A 14,155-nucleotide genomic window follows, 5' to 3' on the forward strand; every position below is an offset into this window, starting at 1 on the left:
GACCGGTTAGTATTTCTGAAAAGGTAAAAAGATTAAAAAAATATTGTAAACTCTAACAATAAAATATACTTTAAAACTTTTGAAGTTAATTTTTTTCTTATGAAATCGTAATCATTACAAACTTTAATTTTATTCGAATTGTAATTACCGAGAAATAGTAGTCGTATTAGTAAGAATTTAAACTTTTGCTATGCAATTTCTTTTATATATTCATAAAAAGGTATTTGGATGTTCAATGCTTACAATTTAAAGATGATGATTTTGCAACCTGTGTAATTTAAATACAAGTGGTCCTTAAGAAACGTCCTCGGACACATCTAATATACTTTGTTCACATCCGAAATGGACTAACTTCCAAAAAAGGATTGATACTTTATTACAGAGGTTGACAATGATAAAAAATTGGTATCTCAACCCTCGAAAAAATCTCGAATGCATTCGAAAATTTTCAGCACTCCTAGTAGAAAAAGTAAACGAAACAAAGTTAACGAAAGTAACATTTATGTCGATTTAAATGTTACGAATTTTCGTGCTGTTTCCGTACGTCACACTCTACCCAATCTAAAATCGGTGTGAAATTGAGATAACCTATAACCTATGACACGTAACTCACTGTGAATAAGACAGTTTTTAATATTGGTTTTACTTTTGGTGTCGAAATAATACGGTGATTTATCATATCCTGGTTCATAACAATTACCAAACCAAACTCATAAGCAAAATATTGTGTATTATTCCCTGTTATGTCAACAAAAAATCCATATAAGATCTTCAGCTCAACACAATCAAATAGGATATCGCTGATTAGAGTAGTAAGTATCAAGGAAAATATTACAATTATTAATATATTTTGGTTTTCAATCTTCTTGATAATTAAAGTTGTGCCAGATTACTGACGTTAAAAAATTAAACATGGTGGGCCGATTTTGTAGATTTCGTTTCATTCATATAGAAGAAAAAATACTTTACTCTAAGTTTATATTTTAACTTTTTTAAAGGTTTAAATAATATATAACTGAACAAATATAATCAACCATATTTAATACAATTGAATTCAAGTCGTTTACCAATAACTTTTAGTGCCAATAAACCACTACTTACGTAATACTTATAAAAAAGTAATGAAATTTTATTTATTTCAGTTAAATCCATACCTCAATATATCTTGGTTCTGCCAAAAATACCATCAATTGTGGACCTAACCACAAACGAAATGAACTTCCATATTCTTCAACTAATTGCATTGATCTATGAATTAATTCTGAAAAACAAATAAATAACAAAAATGGAAGATATGTTTACTAATTATGTTCATATTTAATTAACATCAATTTGAAACTAAATCTCAAAAAAATTTTTGTATTTAAAATTATGTAACTTTATCCATACATTCATGAATCCTGAAATTATTCATTTACACCGAATATTTTATTCTTTTTTAATTATATTTATAATTAAATTGCAAGTACAAGCACCCAGATTTTTATGCTAGACAGTTGTTAAATATTTCTTATCACTGCCTTACAGTTTAACATAAACACTTTATCGCTTCTTATTTAATGTGCTTAAAATATTAATTTTTAAGGGATTGAACATCTTTTTATTTTTATTACCGAAAGCTAGTATTGATTAACTTTAGCATTAAAATAATTCTGTATTTTTAAAGAAATAAACATATAAAATAAAGCGTACTGGATGGGAAGAGAAAAATGCCGGTTGTTTGCGTAATTAAAATTAGGGTTTTCCGTAATTTTTAAATATGTACAAATTTATTTAAAAAAAGGATATACACACACACACACACACACACACACACACACACACACACACACACACACACACATATATATATATATATATATATACACACAGAAAGAGAGAGAGAAAGAGAGAAAGAGAGAGTTAGAGGGGGGGAGCGAGAGAGAGCGAGTGAGAGAGAGTGTATCAAGATGTTTTCCCGAGATTTTTATACCCTTTCCTCTCTGTGAAAGTAATGGAATAAATTCATGAAATGCTTCATTTGCGAGTTACGGCTACCGAAACTTTCGCTCTTTTTTCAGCTACGCCGGTGAAATGAGGCGTTTAAAATTTATAGGACGTTACTTAAGGGGCCAAATTACTGATTTCTTATTGTCCTTGAATTAAAAAATCGAATTAGATATGTCTCAAAACCTAAAAACATCTGCAATACTTTTTGAGAAATTTGAGGTGAAATCCAGAAAACTGAGGTAGAAACCCTGTTTCTTAGGTTAGAAGTATAATTTTGTTAAATGGGAAATAAACATATAAGAATTTTAAACAAAATGTTAGAGAATTTATTTCTGAAAAAAATTAGTTACGATAAGTTGAGGAACAATGTTTCAAAAATTTGAATTTTATTTAGAAACACTACTATACTACATTTGTCAGAAAAGTACTTATTTAACATAAACAAAAACCAAATTTGGTTTTTGTTTACGAAAGAAATATTTGTTCCAGAAAAGAGATTGCGTAAGTCCAAAATGCGGAATTTCACACGCCTCTTGTGTCGTTTCCAGTCACTTAAACCATCATTTTCCTGAGAAATGGATTGGTCATAGAGGTCTACATTCCTACCCACATAGATCGCCTGATCAACCACCTAAAATCTTTGCTTCTGGGATTGGATGAAAAATATTATATAAAAAAGAAAATACATTCTCATGAAGAAACAATTGTCCGTAATATGGATGCGGTTCAGTAACATAAGGACAGTCCTGAAGAATTGAAAACAACAATAACAGCACTACAGAAGCGTACCACGAAATATGTTGAAAATGAGGGGGTCATTTTGGAAAATTTATTATAAATTGATACGTATAATGCATTTTGGTTTAGTGTACTGATTCTAAATAAAATTCGAAATTTTCAAAATTATCTTTGTTTTATTCAACTTATCTTACATTATTTTGTTCAGAATTACTTGCTCTACAAATTTTCTTGAGAAGTTTTATGTAGTTATTATCCTTTTAAAAAAACTATTGTACGCCAAAAATAAAAAGCATGGTTTTTCTCCCAATTTATTGGTTTTTACTCCAGAATTCTCAGAAATTACTGCAGATAAGGTTCTGCAACATTTTTTATTCAATTGTTTGGATAAAAACTATAAGAAATGACAAATTGCTTTTTTTAATTAACGTCCTACAAATTTCAGTACGACCTCATTTCACCGGAGTAGCTGAAATTCTAGTAAAATATTTCACTACCCATAACTCGCAAATGAAACATTTTAGGACAAATGTTCGTACGATTTTTTACATTCTTTTCACAAATCGAAAAGGTTTTGAAAATCCCGAGAGAACTTCATGGTACACTCTGTTTATAAATATACTACATTTTTAAAAAATTTAATACTATCAAATTTTATATGATACAAACAATCAGAATATACACCGTAAAATTTTTTTTATTTAAGTTATATTTAATATTTATTAAATAAATTCTTTGGATGAATGTTTGGTTGCTCAGTTGAACAGAAAATATGTACTGTGTTTTTGTGTGTGATTGTAAAAGTTTTGTGCCATTGTTTATAAAATTTATACATTAATTATTTAGTGTATTTGTTGCACATATAACTGAAAAACTATAAAAATTGAAGTAACATTATTATATTTTAACAACAAATTAACTTTAAAGATGTAAGTTGTCTTTCAGATATTCATTTTGTTGTCCCCAAGAATGAACCAATGTGGGTAAATTTTTAACTCGATTTATATGTTCCAACAAATATCAATCGGGGGGATTTATTTCAGGCGTACTATCCAAGCCTTTAGTCTACCTCGATCAATTGATTTATTGAGAAATTTTCTATTGAGATAATAGATAAAAGCATTATTGAAATGCACGGTGATCCTTCATATTAGAAAATAATACATGTTCTAGTCCTTAGAGTTATGCTAACTCATATTTACAACGTTCAAGTAATAATGACTCGCATGTTTTCGATTGAAAATAATATAATTTTGTTTAATATACTTTATCTGCCATTGGTTGAAAAATGATGTTTAAAATTGGTTTCAATATAAATTTTTATTTCCTAAAAAGTACCAAGAGATAAGATATAATTCTTTATTTATTAATCGCTGACACAAATGAAGTAGCAAAGTTCATTAACCATTGCAAGGTACTATTGATTTCTACAGAAGTTCATGGAAATACAGTTTTCCAGTAGAAAAACTAACTTATCCATTTGTAATGAGTTCTATTTAACAGTTGTTAAATAAATGTTTATGGATAAATGTAAGGTTGTCCAGTATAACAGTCGGGAAATGTGATAATATACGCTGTGTTTACCTGTGGGTTGACAATTTTTGTACCATTGTTTATAAAATTGATACATTATTTATTCATATATATTTGTTGTATATATAACAGAAAAACACTAAAAATTGAAGTAACATTATTATCTTTTAACAACAAAGTAACTTTAAAGATGTAAGTTGTCTTTCAGATATTCATTTTTTTGTCTCCAAGAAACAGTTTTGGTAAATTTTTTTTAACTATGGATCATCGATTTATATGTTTCAACAAAATTCAATCGAGAGGATTTACTTCAAGCGTACCATCGAAGCCTTTGATCTACCTCGATCAATTCATTTCTTGAGAAATTTTCAATTCAGATAACGAGTAACAGAGTTATTAAAATGCGCTGGTGATCCTTCATATTAGAAAATAATACGTGTTCAAATCCATAGAGAGACAACCTCTCAGTGTTGTGCTAAATCACATTTACATCGTTCAAGTAGCCATGACTCGTGAATTTTCCATTAAAAACAGTAAGTCCAATAAAATGTTTTCTAATATGCTTTATCAGCCGTTTGTTGGAAAATGATATTTAAAAATGGTTCCAATATCAATTTTTATTTTTTAAAAACTACCAAGAAGTAAGGTATAATTTTTTTTTTATTAATCGCTGAGAGATATGAATTAGCAGATTTCATTAACCATTGTAAGGTACTATTTATTTCTACAGAAATTCATGGAAATACAGTTTTCCACTAGAAAAACTAATTCATCAATTTGTGTAAAAAATATTTTTCATGAAGCATATGCCATTACCGTAAGGAATGGAAAACCAGAAATACATTGAACATCGTATTATTAACATATATTATTGGTATAATTCTGCAAACAACTAATTTAGTAAATGTTATTGCTCTTTCTACTTAGCTTGCAGAAAGCACAGGTTACCTTTCTTACTGAAATGTTTATCAAGTATAAAGGAAAAATTATGGACTACAATTTTTCATTCATGTTAATTTTAAACAGTGTACGTAGAACATAACGGTAGGTCAAATTTATAATTTAAAAAAATGATTATTAGGTGTTTTAATTACACATTTTTATTTTCATTGCATAACGTTGATTTTTTTTAATGCCAGGAAACAAAAATCTATGAATAAATTAAACGTATTAAATACTTATAGATAGGTTATTAGTTTCTTACTTACGACGTGTATCGAGACCAAAATATAAATGAGCATTTCCAATGATAGGCCATATCGGAGGACCCGGGATCTTTTTAATAGTTCTTTCTATTCTAATTATTTTCCAGTATTGACAGACTAATGACGTAGCTAGAGGTGCCATAATAGCCAATAAAATTTTACACCATGGTATTCCTAAATCTTCTCTGACAATTGACATCCACGCCACTATAAAATAGTTTAAAAAATCAATTAAAAAATAGTACAAAAATTTAATTTCGAAGATAGTCTTCGGGGTAGAAAGGAGAAACTAACGGATTAAAACAATCAATTTTCTGTAAAAGAAAAGTAAATATAAATTAATTTAACAATAAAAATTAATATTACATTTAATACATTTTTTTGCAGTTAAACAATTTGTTCGTAGTATGTTTATTATTAGTTTAAATTAATAATTTGTTTCACATTCGAATCTAATTGATATTAAAGATAAATTATCAATTATAGGATATAAATATATTCTAATTATCAGCACCATGAATAAATTTAATGATTAAAGAAAATAACCACACGGAAATAACTAAGTTGAAATTTTAAAATTAAATAAAAATTTGATAACATATGAGAAGGTTAGGAAATATTTTATTAAAATTAAAAATGTTACCGATTGTTACATAATTACTTCAGTTTGAAAGTATAATATTCAGTCAGAATTCTCAGAATCAGATTATTTCCATTTGGAAGAAGGAACAAATTACATGAATAAATTTTAAAACAAGATTTTATGTGATTTAAAAAAGTGAAAACTTCCGAAACAAAGGCATCTTTAGTTCACATGTAGATAAAACATTTGTGGACAATATTCACAAAATAACAAGCTGCTTCTCCCCTATTTGACCGAATATACTTTATATCTCATATGAAGTATTAAAATACACTTTAATTTTAAAATAAGAATATAATGAAAATATTTGTGGCATATAATAAAAAATTAATTCTTTCTCTTTATAAGTTTAATAACATTAATATAGCATTAAGAGTTGAAAAACCCACTTATAAAACATACTGCGTTTCAAAAAAAAAATTTACTCATACATAGGACTTCCAAATATTATTCCTATGAGACTAAAACTTCAAAAAATTAGTTGTTTCAAAATATATTGGTAAACAAAAGCAAAAATAAATTTTTAGATTGTTTGGATAAATTTTTTGTTACGTAATGAATAATTGCGATCACGATATTATATTTCCTTTAATCATAACTGCTTAATTCTCAGATGTTTGATAATTTTAATTTCGTTAACAAAAGGTTTGATAGTAATTCATCATATTAATCATCATTCCATAAATATAAATGTCCTTTAATTTTATAGAACTACTTTTGATTATAATAAGAGTATAATCTGTTATATGAATGAAAATTTAATGTAATATACGAGTCAATTGTTAAAAGAAGGAAACAAAAAAAACAATAATTGAACAACATTTTCCAATATAGTTGCATATACAATAAGTTGTTTCAATATTCATAATCTTATCATTGTCATGACATAGATTCATGACTTGTTTTATGCAAATATTTGCTTATTCTAAATTTTTCTTACTTGTAGAAGCTCAAATCAAAAAAAAAAAAATAAAATAATTAATAAAATCTTATGATTTCAATTATTAGCTAATATTGATTTGTGTGAAAAAATCACAAAAATAAATAGATATAAATGCGTAGTATCAAGAAATGTGCCTACCATGAAATATAGATATTTATTTATTCGTTAGCTCCGAATTTTCCATTAGTATTACAGGTTTTGAAGCTCATAATACTTACTACCCATAAACCCATTAATCTCAAGATACTTTTTATAAAAGTCTTTTAATTTTATTTATAATAAAACAACCAAGTGAATTTCATGGAATCTGATTATTAATACTAAGATTTGGGATAAATTTAGATCTAATTTTTATTATTACTTACAACACACTATCGTGTGGATCACTAGGGGTAAGCTCGATACTAGGGATACTAGGGGTAGTGTTGGGATACTTCCAACTTGGATGGAGTATCGATGACACGGTGGTGAATTTGGGCAGGATTCAGGACGGTATCCCGGGAACCAGGGTGCTGTTTGCTGTGAATGCTAACGCCAAGACTTCTGCCTGGGGCTCACCAGTCACAGGCCCCAGAGGAGCTGGTCTCGAACAGTTCGTTGAACCAGCAAACTCTACTTGATTAATGATGCAAAACAAACGCTAACTTTCTCTTGCAAACTGAGGGAAAGTTACGTCGACGTCGCTTTGGTACCGGGCGACCTGCTACGAAGTACAAGTAGTTGGCCGGTCTGGCCCAAGGCCAGTGTAAGCGATCAAAGGCTTATAACCTATCAGATCGTTTACGGGGACGGTCTAAGAGCTCCAAATTCGGGTCGCTATAACCTAATTTTCCTGGATCCAAAGAGGCTATGGCGCGAGTGCGCTGCTGCCTTGCAGGGTTTGGAATGGCGCATGGAGCAAAGGGAGGAGGTGGAATTGATGGCTGAACAATTTGGCCGGGCCTTCAAGTCTGGCTGCAATAGGATCCTACGGCAACCTCAGCCAACGGATGGACACTAAAGTAGTGATCAGTTCGTTGATCGGAGAGTATTTGGAGCCGTCATGACCGCTGATTCCGGGAAGCCGTCTATTAATCATAGGCGGAAACCAGAGAAAAAGTAATGGTCCTCTGACCTTAGTGTGCTGCGCGTAAGAGTTACGTCTGTTAAGAGAAGATACCAGGGTATCTTCTCCCTTGGAGATTATAGTTGATGACGTGCGCACTGAGGGTCAGTGGTCAGTAATGAGTATGTTCATGCCAAGAAGGAAGTCAGACTTATGTTATGGCAAGACTCTATGCGTGAAATGCAGCGCATCTCCCGGCAGCTTGCAAAATCATATTACTGGCCAATGCCACTACACATGCTGTCTAAGGAAAGGATCATAGTGAGGTCGGCAGTTATCGACCCATCAGCCTCTTGCCCGTAATCGGCAAGTTGCTTGAAAGGCTGGTAGTGGAACGGCTCTGGCAAAGCATTGAGGTGAACTAAATCGAGGCCAGTATATCTTCATGAAAGTGGTTGGCACCGAGGATTTGATCTTAATTGTTCTTGCCGAGATGGAAAACGCCGACTGTAAATAAGTTTTGGTAATTTTTATAGACATACTGGCAGCATTTCCTGCCTTGTGTTGGAGTTCTGTCCTCTGTCAGTTGGAACGTCTCAATATTCCCGTTGCCCTGCAGGCTGTAGTACATAACTATTTGTCTAATCGTCCACTTCAGGTAGTAAGGACTCTTTTGAGGCAGAGTTAACTAGATCAAGAAAAGCTATAATTTGTGATGATGTAATTGCTCCTTATGAGGGTAAGGTAATTGTATTTGGAGGTTATTTTAGCCAAACTCTTAGTGCTATCAGACATGGTGGTAAAACAAAAACAATTGAAGTGAACATTAAATTCTACCAAGTAAGGAAAAAATTACAAATATTAGGATTTAAAATATTGCTTGTTCGGTTTATCCCACTTTCAGCAAGTGGCTGTTAGAGCGTGGCATTGCTGACCATGAAATAACTGATGATTTCCCATAGGAATTGTTATAAATATAATTTCACGTATTTTATTTGAGGGATATACAGGTCAACAAATAATTGGAGATAAGGTAAAAGTTTCAGATTGTTATGCAATTGTTAAGAAAGCCATCCATTTCCTAAAATTTGAGATGTACACAACTAAAATGAGGATGTTCTAAATTTTTTAGAAGGAGCAGCAACCACATACTTATGTTCCGACTCCATTGCTTCTAATGATTGAGAAAATGCTAAATGGTAGAGTAAATGCCATCATCATATTGTAAAATATTATTACAGTACGATTTCTGTACAATGATACAAGATTAGTAGTCACAAAGAACTAAAAAAATAAGATAAATTGTGGAAGTATTAACCAGTTCGTCGTCAAGTGAAAAGATTTTCAGTCCCCAAATTGATTTTTCACCTACCAACAAATAAAACTTCTTTTCATACTAAAGAGCAAAAGTTTCCTGTAAACTTGCATTTGCAATGACAGACAGAAAATCGCATGGTAAAACAGTGGAAAAAGTAGGTATTTATGTTCCCAAATCGGTTTGGCCATTGAAAGCTGAACTTTGCTATGTCAAGAGTTCGAAAGATTGAATGACGTATAAGTTCAAATTGTACATGAATCGGAGCAAAAAAAGTAATTTCCGGATTCAGAAAAGATATTTTAATAATATTATTTATGTAGTGATTTTCCAGTGTAACTAAATTATAACATGAAACAGTGCAAATACAAATGAAAATAATAAGTTAATTTATAAGGTAATGTTAGGGAATTTAAAGGAATTAATAATGGAAAAATTAATAAAAAGTAGTACGCAAAACATTTTCAGAAACCAGACGGAAGGTTTTTAAACTGAAACTAAAGAATATAATCTTTAGGAAATCTGATAGCCCTTGTACTTTATGCATTTTCTGTCTAAGAAAATAATATTGTATAGGATGCGCAGTATAAATATACGCAGTGTATATTGACTGCACTGATTCAGTATCGATTCGACACTGAGTCAGCAGTGGCCTGGAGGGGCTGCTGTCAAGTTCTTTACAATTCCGATGGATGACAGCCGCACTACAGTAGTGCGAACAGTAGGGAAGTTCTACGCGGACTTACTACGTACAATGAAAACCTCAATAAAAAAGGAGGAATCTACTGATGTCCTCTTCTTTCGCCGAGGAAGGAATGAAGAGTTATTTGCTCGCATTAAAGATGCAGCGAAGGCAGAGCAGTACACCACAACGCTGAGGGATAACGCTGTTGGAGTGCGGCGCATAACGTAGTAGGCGGCGCATGCAACGACGTCGGCTAAACGGTGGTGTCGCATACCAACCCGCAGCACATATATATCTTGAAAACCGACGAACCTTAAACTATCAGATTAAGTAAGCCAAGAACAACTGTAGGAGAGCACTCTGCGAGGATTTAAAAGAAATCCGTGGGGGCGAGCCAATCAAATATTTAAGAAGCATCTTGGGAGACGACTGCTCGTTCTCACCGAAGATCAAGTGGCCGCGAAGATAATTAAGATATTCACTGTTCAGAGCAGGACATCACCGAGGATATAGATAGAGATAGAGGTAGATTCACCGATACAAATGTCTAAGGCTATCCTTATATAAAACCATAAGAAAAGCCCCGGACCTGACGGGATTCCCGCCGCGGTATATAAAGGCCTCCTCAGGACTTTGATTTGGGAAATATTTGTTGCCAATTTTGGCCTTGTAAATGAGACATTTCCGACATTTCTGACATGGTGGAAAGATTTTCGCCCGGTCTTCCTTTCGAAAGCCAGGAAGTAGGCTGCCTCGATAGAGTTACAGCGCATGGTTACTTTGAGGTATATTTACATCGAATTGGGCAGGGGAAGTCTCCCCATTACATGTACTGCAATTTTGATGACACAGCTGAACAAACCCTATCTTACTGTGCCGAGTGGATTGAGCAACGGTCATTCGCTGGCATAACAGGCTTTGATCAAGAACACCTGGTATATGCTAGCAACTGCAGAAAACTGGTAGGCTCATTGAGGTATTTGCGGCAAATATTTAAGTAGCAAAGACGTGGAAGCCAGGTGAAGGGGTTATTAATAGATGGGCGGATAGTCCCGCCACGAGTTCCGGCATGCTCAGGTGCGCCGGTTCCAATGAAGGGCTGGTGACTCCGGGCGTGATTTGGAGAGGGAAAATTTAAGATCGAAACTTGGCCATCGGGTGGGACGACATTGTCGGGCCCGGTTACCCTTCTCGACCGTTTGTAAAGACGAATCCTAGTTCCTGGAGAAGGAACGACATAGTCGGGCTCGATTACCCCCCATGAGGATTAGAGGATGGCAAGAATATGATTCGACCTGGGGGCAGACCTGCTATACTAAAAATGTTGCTGGTACGTGGAGAAGCTCGTTGAAGTAAATGGACACTGAACTGTGTCAAGCTTTACTTAATTGTATGTCCAAACCAAAGGAGTAGGGGATAAATAAAAAACAAAAAATGTACATGAATATCTTATATATCTTACTGATTATATGCGCGTAAAAACTGGAAAGAAAAAAAAAATTTTTTTACAGAAGCTCATTCTGAATGAAAATCTTTACCTTACGAAAGCGATCTTTACTAAGAAAATAACTGAAATACATGTATCCCATCGTACAGATGTATGTAAGAAGAATGCAAAATTATATTTTACAGAAGCTTTATAAAATTTAATTAGGTTTAATTTTAGACAAATAAGCTTGATGAAAATTATGAAAATTAATTAATAAAAGTATGTATGATCAAGATTGTATGCACTAAAATCTTTATTTTTTTTTTTTAAGCTAAACTTTCCATTTGAGTTTATCGTGGTTTTTTCTTAGCCAAGCTATAAATTTATTACTGTTCACAAAATTTTTTAAATTTAGTTTAAAACAAATAATCAACTCTAATCCATAAATCACCATTTTAAATAAATAAAGCTGAAAATTATAAAATAAATAATTTTAGATTCTTCATTATACTTTTTTCGTTGAACATATTGAATTATATCAGTCATTTCTGATATTACACTTACTTGTCATGTTTAGATCCATATTTACACAGGGCAATAATGTAGATCTATTTATCTATCTCCGAAGTCAGTAGAACAAGAACTGCTATGTTCTCTTGACATCTACGTAATTGCAAAAATTAGTTACGACTGTGTAATGACCTTCACAATATTTAAACACGACAAATGTTAACTGGGGCTGAATCATCGTCATTTAATAAGGTTTCCATGAATTTTAATAGAATTATACAAATTTAAATAAAAAAAAGGTTGTTTAAGATAATTTTATTTAAATACATGGTAATTGTATGAAAATATAAGTTAATAACATAATTAACTGTAAGTTAATTAACACTGATAAACATAATTTTTAATTCCTAACATGCGATTTGTTATCATAATTTTAAGCTACAAATAAACAATAATAGACAAGGAATAATATCATATGATAGTCACATATTATAACAAATGTATCTATGGTTTGGCGTGAACCAAAGGATCATGTAACCGATTGTTACTTTGTTAACAAGTCTGGAATTTCTAAAAAATCTAAATTCACTGTAAAAAAATTCTTAATTGCAATCTGCAATCAGGCCTGTACTTCACAGTGAAATTTTTCTAGTTCCTGAGCCACATGTGTATGTATGTTTCGAAAGCAGCGATGAACAATCAGGCAATACTGAAGAAGACAACAATGATTTTGATTTTGAATTATCTTCCAATAAGCCACATCTTATTTCACAAGGTGAATTAAATGACTTGGTTAGGGATTAAAATTTATCAAAAAATCAAAATGAACTGTTAGGATCAAGACTGTAAGATTGGAATTTACTTCAAAAAATACAAATATTTCGGGCATTCGAAGCCGACTAAAAGAAATTTCTCAGTACTTTATTGATCAAAATAATTTAATTTATTGCACAAATATTTATGAGCTTATGTTGCACTCAGGTGAAGTTGCACTCAGGTGAACTGAGGACTGGCGTCTTTTCATAGATTCGTCCAAGTATAGTTTAAAAGTGGTTCTACTACACAATGGTAAAAAATATTCTTCGACACCAATCCCTTATAGTATTAATTTGAAAGAAGCGTACGATATGATGAAAGACGTCGTTGTTGAAAAAATAAATTATATAAAACATAACTGGAACATATTTGGTGATTTGAAAATTATAGCTATTTTGTAAGGCATGAAGTTAGGCTCTACTAAATGCATGTGTTTTCTTTTCGAATAGGACAGCCGAGCTAGGGGTAATTATTATGTTACAAAAAAGTGGAAGAAGCGAGACAGCATAACTCCAAATGGGAAAAATATTATTCAAGGACCGTAGTTGAACCCCAAAAAAATATTTTTACCCCCTCACCATATCAAGCTATGACTAATGAAAAGTTTTGTAAAAGCAATGTAGAAGGATAGTCCCGGATTTTTGTACATCAGGCAGAAATTTCCCAATGTAAGTGAAGGAAAAATTAAAGAAGGAATATTAGTTCGTCCTCAAATAAGAGAATTGGTCAAAGATGATATATTTAACTCAATGTTAAAAGTGTAGCTTGTGCTTCATTTAAACATATTTGCAAAATTTTTCTCGGCAAACAAAAGTCTGACAATTACCACGATATTGTTAATCAACTTCTCACTTCATACAGAGCTATGGGATGTAATAATACATTACCTCTACTCACATCTAGATTTTTTAACTCCACCGATCTGTAGAAGTAAGTGAACAACCTCGGAGAAGTAAGTGAAGACCATGGTGAACGTTTCCAGCAAGACATTTCGGTGATGGAAAGCTGCTATAAAGGGAAATGGATTAGTAACATGCTAGCCGATTACTGTTGGCTATTAGTTCGGGATGTGCCTGAGGCTATTTATAAAATAAAAGCATCAGCGAAACCATTCTAGCACAGGTGTGGCCATGCAAAATTGTACTATATATTCCCTTTACTTTTTTTGAAGCGTAATTTATTTAAAACGAAAGGGCGATAGATAAAATTGTATTTACAGATCTGTAATGTAGACAAAAAGCAATTCAAAAATTGTATCATCACACTTAGAGAAACATTAAAATTTTTTTTTTTTTTTGTATCAC

The 14,155-nt window shown here is 31.9% G+C and overlaps 1 protein-coding gene across 2 annotated transcripts in view; it reads right to left on the reverse strand.

Annotated features, from left to right (window-relative positions):
• LOC142327538 (cytochrome P450 4C1-like) overlaps positions 1–12,187 on the reverse strand; it is a 29,995-nt gene extending 17,808 nt beyond the window's left edge. Inside the window, exons 1-3 of one of the 2 annotated variants that reach the window (XM_075370680.1) lie at positions 12,090–12,187; positions 5,469–5,672; positions 1,155–1,261 (exon numbers count right to left, since the gene is read on the reverse strand). In XM_075370680.1, coding sequence (XP_075226795.1) covers positions 1,155–1,261; positions 5,469–5,672; positions 12,090–12,108 — 330 coding nt within the window. In that variant the 5' untranslated portion in view covers positions 12,109–12,187. The remainder of the gene's footprint in view (positions 1–1,154; positions 1,262–5,468; positions 5,673–12,089) is intronic. The other variant, XM_075370681.1, reaches the window with a different exon arrangement.
• Between the last annotated feature and the right edge of the window lie 1,968 nt (positions 12,188–14,155).

Source organism: Lycorma delicatula, chromosome 7 (assembly GCF_047948215.1).
Source record: "Lycorma delicatula isolate Av1 chromosome 7, ASM4794821v1, whole genome shotgun sequence".
Classification (NCBI taxonomy): domain Eukaryota; kingdom Metazoa; phylum Arthropoda; class Insecta; order Hemiptera; family Fulgoridae; genus Lycorma; species Lycorma delicatula.